This window comes from Gilbertella persicaria, assembly GCF_025201335.1.
Source record: "Gilbertella persicaria strain CBS 190.32 chromosome Unknown B0P05scaffold_14, whole genome shotgun sequence".
NCBI lineage: Eukaryota > Fungi > Mucoromycota > Mucoromycetes > Mucorales > Choanephoraceae > Gilbertella > Gilbertella persicaria.
In genome coordinates, this window is record NW_026251975.1 from 343,977 (window position 1) to 356,119 (window position 12,143).

The window sequence follows — 12,143 nt, forward strand, 5'->3', positions numbered from 1 at the left end:
TTATTTTTATTCAATTTAGGCGTCAGTTTGAGCACGACGAGGACGGTTTTCACGACGGTTACGACGAACATCAGCTTGAGCAGCAGCAGGGTCAAAGACTTGAACACCAGGCAAGTTTTCAAAATTGATGGCCTTGAGCAATTCCTTAGTTTCAGGGTCAATTTCAACATTGGAGGTATCCAAAGCAGAGAATTCAGGAACGTAGTTATCACGACGTTCACGTTCTTCTTCTTGCAACTTGAAGGAGATACCACGGACAGGACCACGAGAGATACGCTTCATCAAGTGGGTGGTGAAACCAGCAATCTTGTTGCGAAGACGCTTGGATTGAATGATGGAGACTTCATCGAGGATCTTCTTGTTGACTTGGAAATCTAAGGTGAGACGAGGATAGTACTTTTCAATGACGACACGAGAAGCCTTCTTGACAGTCTTAGTTCTATGCAAAAATGTGAGTGGTTGTCTTTGTTGGACTTTCTGATCTATACCTAACACGACCCTATCTATCGTGAGTTTTTCATGATGGATGGACAATAAGGCTTACCATGATACTTGAGATGGATTAAAGAGGAGGATTTTGCTATTGCCCCATACTATGCCAGCCCAAAAGAGAACAGTGCGTCGTATGAGTCCGGTAACCGGTCTATATCCGGTCCGAATGAGACACTAACTTGATATGTCCTCCCTTTTATGCAGCGGATACATCATGGAAAGATTGATAGTCAAATCATACGCCATTTCTAGAAATAGGTTGCACACTGAATGAAAAAAATCGCACAAAGGAAATACTTCAGTTTGTAAAGTCTAAATTTGTATTGATCCAGTTAAAACATTTTTCGATAATAGCAGAACTTCTTAAGCTATTAGCGAGCGTTTTTAATCATCAAAGCTTTGATTCTTTTGCTGTTGCTTAAGAACCCTCACTACATTTCTTAAAGCAAGCATTGCTTGTGTTCGCCGTAAAGGACATTTGGGCACCCAGCCTTCTGTTTTACTGGTCTTGAACAAGTTTTGGCTCTAAGGTGCGCTTTTTAGCTGTATCTTCCGCTTTTTTTAAACCAGTCGTGAATCGTACGTCTAAGTATGTTTTGCTCCTTTGCAGTCTCAGAAATCTTATAATGTTTGCTGTTAACTAGCTAGGAAAAGAGTTGCTTCTTTTTGTCATTATGATTAATATGTACTCGTTTGCTGCGACATTGATCAGCGACAACTTCAGGTTTGATAGCCTTCATTTCGTCAAGTTTTTTGAGCGGTTCAAAATCCATATATATATATATATCGAAATAGATGATATCGTTACGTGTAAATTGATTGCTGCTGACATGCATTTCAACTGGTTTATTTACAACTTCTTGCATAAACCTGAAACTTATTTCCTGCCTATTGTTTTTTTCCAGAGTTTTGAGTTTGTGCAATCTTTCTCATTTTCATGTGAGATAGTTAATTGCTTCGAAGAGCATAAGATACCAACACTATACGTCTGATTGATTCTAGCAAGACGTTCACTTGGTGTTATTGCATTTGAAATAATATTTTCGAAGTGCTAGAAGACGTCTTGAAGGGTTACCTTCTGAACCCACGTTGCTTCTTCCTTTGGCTGAATCGTCAACAGCAACACCAGCAGCAGCAGGCTCGTCGTCAAGAAAAAGGGCTGAACATTCTTCTTGTTCGTGGTTGTCACTTCAACCTGACTATTTGTTGAAGGCTGTCCTATCAGACATCGAGTTTGACCTATTCGAAGCGGAAGTAAACCCTTCCCCCAAATGCAAAAATTACTCGGCTTGTAGACGATGAAGCCAAGCTTGATAATCTCTTAAAGTTGATACTCGACCGCTTGGTCACAAGCAATGTTCCTTCCCCTGTTGTATGCGGTCTCTTGGATGATGACGGTTCAATCAAGACGTACAAGATGACAATAACGAGTAGTACAAAGTATGACTTTGTCCAGCTTGCTTGCTTCAGAGGCATTCGTTCTGTTGATGATTTGACTCGCCTTCCTGGTATTGTCAATCATTTAACGCAATTGAAGAACATCATCTGCAGTATACAGCAGGTAATTGAAGTCAGTATACTTGGTGAAGCTCTACCTGGCCCTCTTTCTTTTTTAAAGTATCTGTTGAGTGACTAAGACCTTATTTTGAATACCCTGCTTTTGCCAACTCGAACAAAAGACAAAAATGATTCACTTGTTCTTTTCCCTTGTTGTTTTCATTATATAAATTATTTTTTATTCTTTTGTTTTTCTTTTTTGTGTGTATTCTTGACGTTTTTGTTTTAATTATGTAATAAATATATATATACAGTGTAAAGATTTGTTGTAGAACAAACAAAACTAGTTTTCTTCAAACAATATTCAGTCATGAATGAGAAAAAAAAAGATGAAAAGAGAAACCTAAGCAGTGTACTCCTCTTTTGAAAGCAGAACATCAGGATTCAGGAACTAGTTAGATTCAATGTATTATCTTCATTCTCGAAAAAATATTATTAATTGAGTCGTTATACGCTGACCCGAAATAAAAATTAGCTCACTTTTTTGCCATTCGAACTTGGCAATAAAGGCATTATAATCTAAGAGCCCTTTAATATGTCAAGATGATACTTAAACGCACTCATTTGTTTGTGGATAATTTGTTGAGATGTTTATTTTAAGACAATAAAAGTAGAAACAAACCAATGCTTGGTGGTACAGCCTTTGGTATCAATCACAGCTTGGTATTGGTTAGTCAAGCGTGTAGTAGTATGAAGATGTGAAAGCTGAGGGGGAAAAGTCGAATGGCACCGTATACCTGGAGTTTGAAACAAAACTACCGGGATTACTAAATTTTCTCCTTTAATTTCTTGATACCTCAACAAACCTATGGTATGAAAATGCCATTACACAAACAAAAGTTGTAGTAAATTCACTAGCAAAACATACGCTGAATATATAGAAGATATTTGCGTGACGCTTTGCAGATAGAGCATAGACTAAATTGATAACGCTTGTCAAGACACCAAGTGAACAAGTCTTCTAGCAATTAAAATAGTGTATTTGTTTATTTGGTTTTAATCATCATCTTCTTCATACTCTTCTTCATATTCATAGTATTCATCATCTTCATTGTTGATTTCTATGCTAAGAATACCATTGTAAATGATATATGCCAAAAAGAAAGTAACACCACCAGCAATGGACCAAATACGCTTGCGTTCGAAATCAATTTGTGCTTGAGTCTTTTCTGGCTTTTCTGATGATGTACCCATATAAGAAACAATATCGTCTTTGATGGTACCCAAAAACCCCCTAGGATTATTCTTAAATGTTCGCCAAATAGAAGGCACATCTTCAGCTGGCTCTGATTCAATCGCTTGTTGATCTGCAAATAACAATTGCTTCATGCGATCACAGTACTGTGCAAGACGAGGATATTCGTTCTGAAGAATGTGTTGTAAGCGTCTATGAGCCAAATCAGGGTACAAATGTAAAGCAAGATATCCAAACAGAACACAGTCTAGTGTAGAAGGTTGATCAAACATGTACTCTTTGTCGCCCAATTGTGTCTGTAATGTATGATATGTCTCCCTTGCTAGTTGATACATCTATTGTCTGGCATCAGTTTTTTTTTTAATGCATATGAATGGATAGCTTACATGGTGCCAGCCTGATTTCAACAGTTCTTTCATTTCTTCTTTTTCGTTTTGAGGAAGACCTACGTCGTCGCTTGTGATCTCAACCTTGTATTTTAAAAGTCTTGCTTTAGCACTCTTTTTAAGTTGAATAGGAATAAAGTAACGTGTAGGAAATGATAAAAGCTGTGCATAAGTAGGTCGAATGTTTTTGATAAAGTTGGTTGAATCTGCATACCAAGTATACAACTAGAACAGGTGAGTTTATAAAGCGTCTGTCTATATTCATTACCATGCAATCATAGAGCTTTTCTTGTGCTAATGTAGAATAACTAGTCGAATAATGAGTCTATACTGAACATCCCTTGTTTCTGTATATTTACGCGAGGTAATCTGCTTTTTGTTCTAGTGTAAGATCTTTATTGGCATCCTTGCCTTGTTTAGTAAGGTGAGTCAAGATACGATCAAGACCAGCAATCCAGATAGATCCATCCTTGAGTAAAGGGAGTTCACCTAGACAGCAATAAGAAACACTCTTGTCTATGCATATATGTATATATTTTTACCTGTTGGACTCTGTTGTGGATCATTACACTTGACAATTGTATATTTTTGCTTTATAAGGCGCAAATAGGCTTCAATAGCAATACATTTAGGGTCAATGGAGGGAGCATTTAATGCTGGTCCCCATACATATAATTGTACTTCAGGCATAACAGAATAATAAAAGAAAAAATTAAAACAAGGGCAATTTAGCCTTGACATTTATTTTTAACTCAGTTACAAGTCATTTTCCAGACTATTGACAGGAAGTTCACCTTCATTTCTCTTTTGATCCAAGTCTTTCTTTGTCTTTTCTTCCAAATCACGAATATCTTGAATAGACATACCAAACCATTTGTCAGTCCAACAAAATAATTGTCTAAATAAAGCCATCAGAAAAAAAGAAAAAAAAAAAAGATGCTTGCCTGTGAAATTTAGTGAATAGAGTCTGAACAGTCTTGGCTAAAAAAGATTCAACCTTAGTCTGTAAACCAAACCATTTGAATTCAATATAGACAAGCTTATAACATGTCATGACAGGCTCACACTTCTTTTGCCAGTCAGGATCAGTTAATGGACCACGGCCTGTCTTTTCTGAATGATAAAGTTTAGGATCTTCCTCTGGTTTATAATCTTTGGTGTTTATCTTGTCATTAGCAATATCAATGATGATCACGTTACGCTTCTTTAAGTCTAATGATGACACAATTAGATAGACTGATAAAAAACAAACAAAGAAAGGCATCACCTTCTTTAGAGATGTTTAATGCATTCTCAAGTTCACCTCTTGATCCATTGACATGTAATGTTTCGTATACAATAGAGAAGCTATCCTTCATATAGCCATTTTTCAAGACTATAATACATGGTAAACAAGAATTTCAACAATAGTCTACTTACCAGTTTTACAATAAGGATATGCATTCCAAGCCTAAAGAAACCAATATCAATCAAAATAATTTGAATGTGAATATTTTCACCTCTTCATATAAATCAAGAGCACCTGCTGGTGCAACTGCCTTCACAATACTGGGTACTCTAGAGGCTAGGCGAAATATTTTATAGGTATATTGTCCTTTTTCATTCTCTTTCTCATAAGGCTCATTCTTGATCACTTCTACGCCTTCCCCACCACCTGTTTGTTCTTTGGATGCTAAGGCAGTAGCATATAATTGACCTTTTATTATTATTATTATTATTATTATTTCTTTATCTTTTTTCTTTTGACATACCTATTTGATATTCTTCTTCTGTACAATTGTTAATGATTCGATATTCGTTAATAATCATTCGACAAGAAAAAAAATAACAATAAAGAAAAGCAAAGTAAAAGAGAGAGTCGCTTGGTTTTATAAACGCATGGTAAATCACATGACATACAAACAAACAACAATTTTTTTTGCAGGAAAACGTCATTTACACCAAGTGAAAAATTTCTCCTTTTTTTTTTGTATTCTACTGTATCTTCATGTCAGATATTAGCAAAGACGAGACTCCTGTTGTGCCTCGTTTAGGAAAAAGTTCTCCTATTTTGTCCTATTTTTGTGTTTATAACCCTTCTCTGGGACAGTCTGAAGAGAACACAAAAGACCAGATCCTATATTATACTGCTAAAAAAGTAGTTCCTGCTGATGTAAAGATGAAGCAAATAGGTCTTGCTCAGGCACTTGTGAATTTTACTTTGCAAGTATATCACTTTATGTCAATATATGATAAGCTGATAGCATAGTATAGAACGTTTTCGCCCAGTCAACCTGCACAAAATGTACATTCACAAAAGAATCGATTGATCTTTTTCCAGCCTGAACCTGGTTTTTGGATGCATATGTGTGTCGAACTCGGGATACAAAGAAAACAGATCAAAGATGCTAAAGGAAAAGAGAAACTCGTGACTGAATACCTTGATTCAGAACTGAATGACAAAGCATTAGAAGCAGTCCTCAAAATAGGTTATGAACAATTCAAGGTAGACTGTGCCTATTGATATTATCTTGATTGACACATTCTCTAGTTATTGAATGGCACGTTTAGTTCTCTTCTTTATGGTGATTCTCCTTCTGAACCAAGTCGACAAAGAACAAGAGCATTAATGCATACCATTGAAGAATTCTTTTCAGAATGGATCTGGAAATGGGATTTTGATAGACTCGATATCATGTGTTTCACAGCTGTGTTTAATGGCGTACCTGTACAGCCTATATTGCGCTCTCATTATTTGCGTATTCATGCTCTAGATGAAGCCATCAAACATCAATTTGAGCAACACATAAGCCATGTCTTTGTGCTGAATGAAGGTGCTCTTGTCTATCGATCTCCTGGTTTGATGATCCAAGATGTATGTGCACTTATGAAATTTGTATTGAAAAAAGTAGAGAAGCATACCAAAGCAGAGAAACGCAAACAACTCGACTTGGAACTACTCCAGCCACCACAGACTAAAATGTCGACAGTTAAACAATTCACAAAATCACTATCTCAGTCTCATATTCTGAGCTATTTCTCTTCAGGCGGGTCTAAATCAACCGATACTTCATCTTCTACTGTGTCTGATTCAACCCTGCCTTCAGCACTGGATATACCAACAGCACCTTCTTCACCTCAAGGCTCTGTTGTTCCTGAAATACATGCCAATCAAGGTAGTTATCTGACAGGGCTTGTTGAATCAGTCGCGATTGGCATGAATGGCGAAGAGAGACCAGTGACAAAATCAGACTTGGTGCGTGTCTATATTCAAAGTGGTGATCAAGAAACAGAGGAGCAAACAAGATTAGCTGAGTACTATCTACTGATCTACAAGCATAAAAGTAATCTTGTCTGGAGCTTTTTGTTACCAGAAGAAGCAGCATCCAAAGCATTGTTATTAGACCCTATGTTCTATACTAATCTTGAGCAATTCATGTATCAAGAAAAACTACAAGATTTGACAGATATCATTCGAGAGAATATTGCCAATGTGCAAGAAAAGAGGTAAATTTGAATAATACAGAACAACAGGCTTAATTCGATATAGTTTAAACCTTGGTAAAAACTACAAGTGCTTTTATTACGATAATACGACACTCAACATTAAATCCACCATGATTGATCCACGCTCAACCTCTAGTCACCCTAAAGAAAGAAAAGCAGCAATTCAAGTGACGCATGATATGTTGTTACAAATGTTGGACGTAAGAGAGGATTTTGAAAGAATGCCACGTACCAGTGAAGTCTATACCCGATCTACTGCTAACCACTGGGTGGCTGGTAATCGATTGTATAATGCTCTATCCTCTTCATCAGATGATCTGATAAAAGATGAAGATTATACCGAAATTTATCTGATTGCAGCTAAAAAGGATACATCCTTAGCTGAAGTAGAAGGTATATAACAAAAAAACCAAATCGAATCTTATCTGATCTAACTATTTTCTAGATACACTCAAGAAGATGAGTTCTACTTTACTAGAAACAATGCATCTCGAGCAATAAATGTTTAATGACAAGCTTTTCCTAATGCTTTAAGACGCCAATAATTATAAGGAAGTGGCACAATGTATCCTACAGCAGTACTGGCGGCTGCTGCCATCCAAAACTTGGGATCATGAAATAAGACTTGACCTCCCATCAGATGCCAATCCATCAGGTTTTCGGATAATTCCATCACAAGCATAGAGACAAAACTCATACCCATGGCTGCTCTGAATGCAGCTGAATAAGGTACTTTCATCGATCGCCTTAACAAAACTGTCTCTAATGCTAATGAGGTAGAAATACCAGCAAACTAAACATCATGTTGAGAATATATCCCTATAAGTAAAAGTTTACCATAGCTGCAGCTGTACTCATCACAGGCGATAGCTCGGGATAATGCAGTTGTAAATACCACATGGTAGCAAAGTCCCCTGTAGTACAGCCTACAAGACATCTTAATGTATTGATACGTGTACGCTGCCATGTTACTGGGTCAGACCAAAACTGAGTACTTGTAACAGACTGCTTTTGTTGTTTATGAGAGCAACATGAAGAAGTACGTTTTGCGAGTTGAAACACACGCTGGGTGATGCCATGAGGTTTTTTCAAGTATATCAACATTAAATAAATAAATGAATAAATAAAAAAAGGAGGATAGTTGCACAACCATGCTTAAATGTTAAATGTTTATGTCACCATTTAATTTTGGAAGGAAAATATTCGCTAATCAATGCCATATAAAATGGCTTCAGTTCTTCTACATTAGGTTTCTCTTCAGCTTTAGAATAAAGATCATACTGATTGAATATCTTGACCCATTTCATCATGTTAACATCCTCTTGGTTTAATAACCAACCATATTGGCCTTCTTTATGACAAGAATAGAATGAATGGTATCGAATAATGTAGGCAGCTTCTTTAGGCAAATAGTTCTTACATACTTGGTAAAGATATTCATCATGACCATAGCTGATATGAACCTGATCTAGACCACAGTTGGGGCTGTAGAGACCAAAGCGAGTAGAATACACTGGATGATGACTATCAGGGTTCTCCTTCAAGTATTCAGCATGAACAATCTTATCTGAGAATTGGCATCCAACAGGAAATGTATCGCCTACAACCTACACATAGGTTAAGCCATATATTGGTCTATTTCTCTACTTACTGTCCATTGTGGTTCACCTAGAAAGAACAAATATTTGCCTAAATCATGAATCAGGGCAGTCAAAATGAGCCATCTTGGCTGACTGTCTCTTCTGGCTGCTTCAGCAGATTGAAGTGAATGCACAATTTGAGATAGACTTGTATCAGGATCCGATTCATCTACCATGGTATTCATCAACTCCAGCATGTCCCAGATACCCATTTTTCCATGTGTTAGACTACCATAGAGCTTCTTTTTAGCCAAGACATGTTCCACTGTTTGTTTTTCATGATTCTCTTTATAGAATGCAGCGACAGTAGGTTGCTCTGTGGCTGCTACTGTGTAGTCTCGAAAGGCACTTGTTTCCTTGTTGGAACTGTTCTTGCCACCGTATTTCTGCTTTAAGAAATCATCCCAGGCATCTGAAATTTTTGCTGCTTCAGATAATTGTGTACTAGGGATAACTCTCATGATGAAAGAAAAGAAGATTAAAAGAATAAACATGTTTATATACAATTAGGAGGGGGGTTTTTTTTTCACACAGTTGGGTTACATGCATATGTTTATCCTCGGTTTGATAGTTCATAGATCAGGGTTGTGACCAATAAACAAGATTTTAGTATGGCTAAACAACGCATTAAAGTCAATTAGCATTATTCGATCCTTTAAAATTGTAAATTTCCCGACGGCAATCTACTTGTACAACGACGACAAAGAAGCATTCAATTCTTTTTTTTTTTTTTTTTTTACTGTTATGCAGCAAAAAAATAAACTTTGCAATATGCACAAAATCACAAAAGGAAATGTTTATTTTTTTTCTTTACTTGAGCCATTGTGTAAATGAACATGTCCTGTTGTTTTTCCAGGAATACATAGAGCAGTCTATAAGAGTAAAGTTGAAACAGATACTAAATATATATATATATATAAAATAGACTGCTTTAAGCTCTTTTCTGCCTCTGATTAAAATCCAGCTAATTTCTTTTTTCTTTTCCCTTTGTATTTTTAATAATATGACAAAGAAAGAAACAGACGAAAACGGAGAGCAAGTTAAAAAGAGTCGAAGGCCAATGGGTAACATAAAAGCATACTGCTTGCTTGCTCTATTAACACTTTCTTTTTACAAGATGGAGCGTTTAGACAACAACGATTGCCAGCTTGGCAACCTGTGTTAACTCCTCGAACTGTCTTGCCTACGTTGTTTATTGTAGGCATCCTATTTTGCCCTGCAGGTGGATTATTATGGTGGAACAGTAATAAAGTAAACCCGAATGTGTTTTGTAGAGCTTCTCATAGAACATTGAATAGGTTGATCAAATCATGATAAACTATTCATACTGTCAAGAATACACTAGTCCTGTTTATATGACCCCAAGCTTATATGATTATCAGATTTCAGATAAGAATTTCGATGTATTCAGAATGCAGCCACCTGCTTATGCCTATACAAATGCCACCAGTTTTCTCGATACAGATTGGGAAAATCCAAATAACTTAACTATTCCTCGCTGTACGATTGATTTTACTATCCCGACTACCATGAAAGCACCTGTATATATGTATTATCGACTGACTAATTTCTACCAAAACCATCGACAGTATATCAAGAATTTTGATGATACTCAATTGCTAGGCAACAGAGCATCTGGCTCTACATTACGTACCAATTGTGATCCTCTTGCTTATGACGACACTGGAAAAATCATTTATCCATGTGGACTCATTGCTAATTCTATGTTTAATGGTAACCATTTTGTTTATTTGAGACTGTCTGACTCTTTATTTAGATACTGTTTCTAATTTCACTTCCATTGGCTCATCACAACAAGAGGGTTATGATTTCAGCAGACGTAATATTGCCTGGCCATCTGATAAACAAAAGTATGGTCGTACTCAATATCAGCCATCAGAGATTGTCCCTCCTCCCAATTGGGCACAGCGGTACCCTAATGGACAATACACCAATGAATATCCTCCTCCAGACCTCTCTACTCAAGAACGCTTCATGGTCTGGATGCATGTTGCTGCTTTGCCTGATTTCAGAAAGATTTGGGGACGCAATGATACGCTTGATTTACCAGCTGGAAGATACAGGGCTTATGTAGATATGAGTAAGTCAGACATCATGCAGAGATGGGTTGTTTGACCCCTTTTCTAAATAGACTTTGATACACGTCAATATGGAGGTGAGAAATGGCTTGTGCTGTCTACGACAACAGGTATGGGAGGTCGTAATCCTTATTTGGGTATTGCTTATATGTCTGTGGGTGCCTTGTGTATCTTTTTGGGCCTTTTGTTTACCATTCGACACTGTATTAAACCTAGAAAGTTGGGTGATGAATCTTATTTATCATGGAATCAACCTGGTGGTGGATTACCGAGTAGTAAACGAACACATCTCCATAAGGATTAGACAAGTCACGATGTTCTTTTTTCGTTTGATTTTTTTTTCTTTTTCTTTTTCTTTTTCTTATTTTCCATAGACTCCAATAAAATGATGAAGACGACGTTTAGTCTGGCTTTGATACTCTATTCAAGTGTTGCACTTGCAGTTCAACCTTATTGTCAACCTGGTTACAAACCTATTGGCGATAAAGATTTGCAGTTGGACCTATCTAAGCTCAACAAGTACATCATAGTGACATGAAACGCGAGCTAATTTATGTTAGAGACTTTGTTGTCTTTCAGAACGAAACAACACCACCTACAGTGACTTCTATCATGACCCAGATCAATTTATGTGATCCTTTGAATATTCCTGACGAACCCGAGAATCATGACATCTGCCCTAAAGGCACTGTAAGTGCAAACCTACACCGATGATTGTATTGACAAATATTACAGCTTATTTGTAGAAGAACCATTCATGTCAAGAAAAATGTAGAGACTGTGAATATTGTTCAACCTATTGCTAGAGACATGGACAAGTAAGCTATCAAGAATAGAAAACAAGCTATTGACACACATACACAGTAAATTGAATGCTGAATTTAAGCCTGTTCGATCTGAGGATGATGCTACAAAGAGTAAATGGCAACATAAGATAAGAAAAAGTGTATTCATGGTCCTATATAGGTGGTTATCAGTATTCCGTCAACTTAAATGGCGGTGAATATAATGGAAGAGCACAATCTGCTCTTGTCACTTTGGAATGTGATGAATCCCAATCCCGCAGTGTAAGTATAGCATCAGAAATAAGGCGAAATTCTAAGAAAAGAGCGGGAGATAGGATGAACCAAAAAGCCCTGTCATTATTTCATACAATAACAATGTATTGACCCTTCAATGGAAGACTGTCTTTGCTTGCGCGTAAGTACACATGATTGAAGCAAATGACAATATTTATCTCTATCTATTCAAGTACCAAAGCAGGTGAAAAAGTACCTGATGATAAACC

At 36.8% G+C, this 12,143-nt stretch overlaps 10 protein-coding genes across 10 annotated transcripts; 3 read left to right on the forward strand and 7 right to left on the reverse strand.

Moving 5' to 3' along the window:
• Window positions 1–15: 15 nt before the first annotated feature.
• Window positions 16–738, reverse strand: B0P05DRAFT_578658 (40S ribosomal protein S17-B; the record flags this gene model as incomplete). The annotated part of the gene is made up of 2 exons (XM_051581872.1): window positions 16–439; window positions 704–738. The coding sequence occupies 2 exons, from the start codon at window positions 736–738 to the stop codon at window positions 16–18; spliced, it is 459 nt and encodes a 152-aa protein (XP_051436138.1).
• A 402-nt stretch (window positions 739–1,140) lies between these two features.
• B0P05DRAFT_536941 (uncharacterized protein) lies at window positions 1,141–1,358 on the reverse strand (the record flags this gene model as incomplete). Its single annotated transcript, XM_051577655.1, has 1 exon — window positions 1,141–1,358. A coding segment is annotated over one exon (218 nt), but the record flags the coding sequence as incomplete, so codon positions are not given.
• A 27-nt stretch (window positions 1,359–1,385) lies between these two features.
• On the reverse strand, window positions 1,386–2,253 carry B0P05DRAFT_536942 (uncharacterized protein). The gene has a single exon (XM_051577656.1). It carries the CDS (start codon window positions 1,966–1,968, stop codon window positions 1,732–1,734), a length of 237 nt encoding a protein of 78 aa, XP_051436140.1. The 5' UTR covers window positions 1,969–2,253; the 3' UTR covers window positions 1,386–1,731.
• A 792-nt stretch (window positions 2,254–3,045) lies between these two features.
• On the reverse strand, window positions 3,046–4,320 carry B0P05DRAFT_586076 (outer mitochondrial membrane transport complex protein-domain-containing protein; the record flags this gene model as incomplete). Its single annotated transcript, XM_051582484.1, has 5 exons — window positions 3,046–3,579; window positions 3,631–3,855; window positions 3,899–3,938; window positions 3,990–4,119; window positions 4,173–4,320. The coding sequence occupies 5 exons, from the start codon at window positions 4,318–4,320 to the stop codon at window positions 3,046–3,048; spliced, it is 1,077 nt and encodes a 358-aa protein (XP_051436141.1).
• A 12-nt stretch (window positions 4,321–4,332) lies between these two features.
• On the reverse strand, window positions 4,333–5,553 carry B0P05DRAFT_603288 (uncharacterized protein). Its single transcript, XM_051583292.1, has 6 exons — window positions 5,382–5,553; window positions 5,130–5,326; window positions 5,050–5,080; window positions 4,898–5,005; window positions 4,575–4,842; window positions 4,333–4,528 (listed from the first exon to the last, which is right to left on the reverse strand). The coding sequence occupies exons 1-6, from the start codon at window positions 5,437–5,439 to the stop codon at window positions 4,387–4,389; spliced, it is 804 nt and encodes a 267-aa protein (XP_051436142.1). The 5' UTR covers window positions 5,440–5,553; the 3' UTR covers window positions 4,333–4,386.
• Window positions 5,554–5,767: 214 nt separating this feature from the next.
• On the forward strand, window positions 5,768–7,776 carry B0P05DRAFT_51497 (uncharacterized protein). The gene is made up of 4 exons (XM_051575680.1): window positions 5,768–6,115; window positions 6,161–7,116; window positions 7,160–7,509; window positions 7,562–7,776. The coding sequence occupies exons 1-4, from the start codon at window positions 5,969–5,971 to the stop codon at window positions 7,615–7,617; spliced, it is 1,509 nt and encodes a 502-aa protein (XP_051436143.1). The 5' UTR covers window positions 5,768–5,968; the 3' UTR covers window positions 7,618–7,776.
• Window positions 7,568–8,256, reverse strand: B0P05DRAFT_51541 (uncharacterized protein). Its single transcript, XM_051575689.1, has 3 exons — window positions 8,089–8,256; window positions 7,954–8,042; window positions 7,568–7,909 (listed from the first exon to the last, which is right to left on the reverse strand). Exons 2-3 carry the CDS (start codon window positions 8,014–8,016, stop codon window positions 7,622–7,624), a joined length of 351 nt encoding a protein of 116 aa, XP_051436144.1. The 5' UTR covers window positions 8,017–8,042; window positions 8,089–8,256; the 3' UTR covers window positions 7,568–7,621.
• B0P05DRAFT_536957 (inositol oxygenase) lies at window positions 8,252–9,278 on the reverse strand. Its single transcript, XM_051577657.1, has 2 exons — window positions 8,768–9,278; window positions 8,252–8,723 (listed from the first exon to the last, which is right to left on the reverse strand). Exons 1-2 carry the CDS (start codon window positions 9,248–9,250, stop codon window positions 8,292–8,294), a joined length of 915 nt encoding a protein of 304 aa, XP_051436145.1. The 5' UTR covers window positions 9,251–9,278; the 3' UTR covers window positions 8,252–8,291.
• Window positions 9,279–9,659: 381 nt separating this feature from the next.
• On the forward strand, window positions 9,660–10,462 carry B0P05DRAFT_536959 (uncharacterized protein). Its single transcript, XM_051577658.1, has 2 exons — window positions 9,660–9,820; window positions 9,874–10,462. Exons 1-2 carry the CDS (start codon window positions 9,760–9,762, stop codon window positions 10,068–10,070), a joined length of 258 nt encoding a protein of 85 aa, XP_051436146.1. The 5' UTR covers window positions 9,660–9,759; the 3' UTR covers window positions 10,071–10,462.
• Window positions 10,286–12,024, forward strand: B0P05DRAFT_467740 (ligand-effect modulator 3 family; the record flags this gene model as incomplete). Its single annotated transcript, XM_051574394.1, has 9 exons — window positions 10,286–10,515; window positions 10,595–10,857; window positions 10,909–11,127; window positions 11,250–11,259; window positions 11,285–11,374; window positions 11,416–11,545; window positions 11,591–11,673; window positions 11,720–11,772; window positions 11,822–12,024. 9 exons carry the CDS (start codon window positions 10,286–10,288, stop codon window positions 12,022–12,024), a joined length of 1,281 nt encoding a protein of 426 aa, XP_051436147.1.
• Between the last annotated feature and the right edge of the window lie 119 nt (window positions 12,025–12,143).

Coding starts and splice junctions, on each gene's coding strand:
- B0P05DRAFT_536942 (XM_051577656.1), bottom strand. CDS start 1,968: ATGCCTCTGAAGCAAGCAAGCTGGACAAAGTCATACTTTGTACTACTC.
- B0P05DRAFT_603288 (XM_051583292.1), bottom strand. CDS start 5,439: ATGATTATTAACGAATATCGAATCATTAACAATTGTACAGAAGAAGAA. Junction 5,327..5,381: donor AGAAGAAGAATATCAAATAG/GTATGTCAAAAG, acceptor TAATAATAAAAG/GTCAATTATATGCTACTGCC. Junction 4,843..4,897: donor ATTAAACATCTCTAAAGAAG/GTGATGCCTTTC, acceptor TGTCATCATTAG/ACTTAAAGAAGCGTAACGTG.
- B0P05DRAFT_51497 (XM_051575680.1), top strand. CDS start 5,969: ATGCATATGTGTGTCGAACTCGGGATACAAAGAAAACAGATCAAAGAT. Junction 6,116..6,160: donor TAGGTTATGAACAATTCAAG/GTAGACTGTGCC, acceptor CACATTCTCTAG/TTATTGAATGGCACGTTTAG. Junction 7,117..7,159: donor GCCAATGTGCAAGAAAAGAG/GTAAATTTGAAT, acceptor AATTCGATATAG/TTTAAACCTTGGTAAAAACT.
- B0P05DRAFT_51541 (XM_051575689.1), bottom strand. CDS start 8,016: ATGTGGTATTTACAACTGCATTATCCCGAGCTATCGCCTGTGATGAGT. Junction 7,910..7,953: donor TGAGTACAGCTGCAGCTATG/GTAAACTTTTAC, acceptor CATGATGTTTAG/TTTGCTGGTATTTCTACCTC.
- B0P05DRAFT_536957 (XM_051577657.1), bottom strand. CDS start 9,250: ATGTTTATTCTTTTAATCTTCTTTTCTTTCATCATGAGAGTTATCCCT. Junction 8,724..8,767: donor TAGGTGAACCACAATGGACA/GTAAGTAGAGAA, acceptor ACCTATGTGTAG/GTTGTAGGCGATACATTTCC.
- B0P05DRAFT_536959 (XM_051577658.1), top strand. CDS start 9,760: ATGACAAAGAAAGAAACAGACGAAAACGGAGAGCAAGTTAAAAAGAGT. Junction 9,821..9,873: donor AAAGAGTCGAAGGCCAATGG/GTAACATAAAAG, acceptor TCTTTTTACAAG/ATGGAGCGTTTAGACAACAA.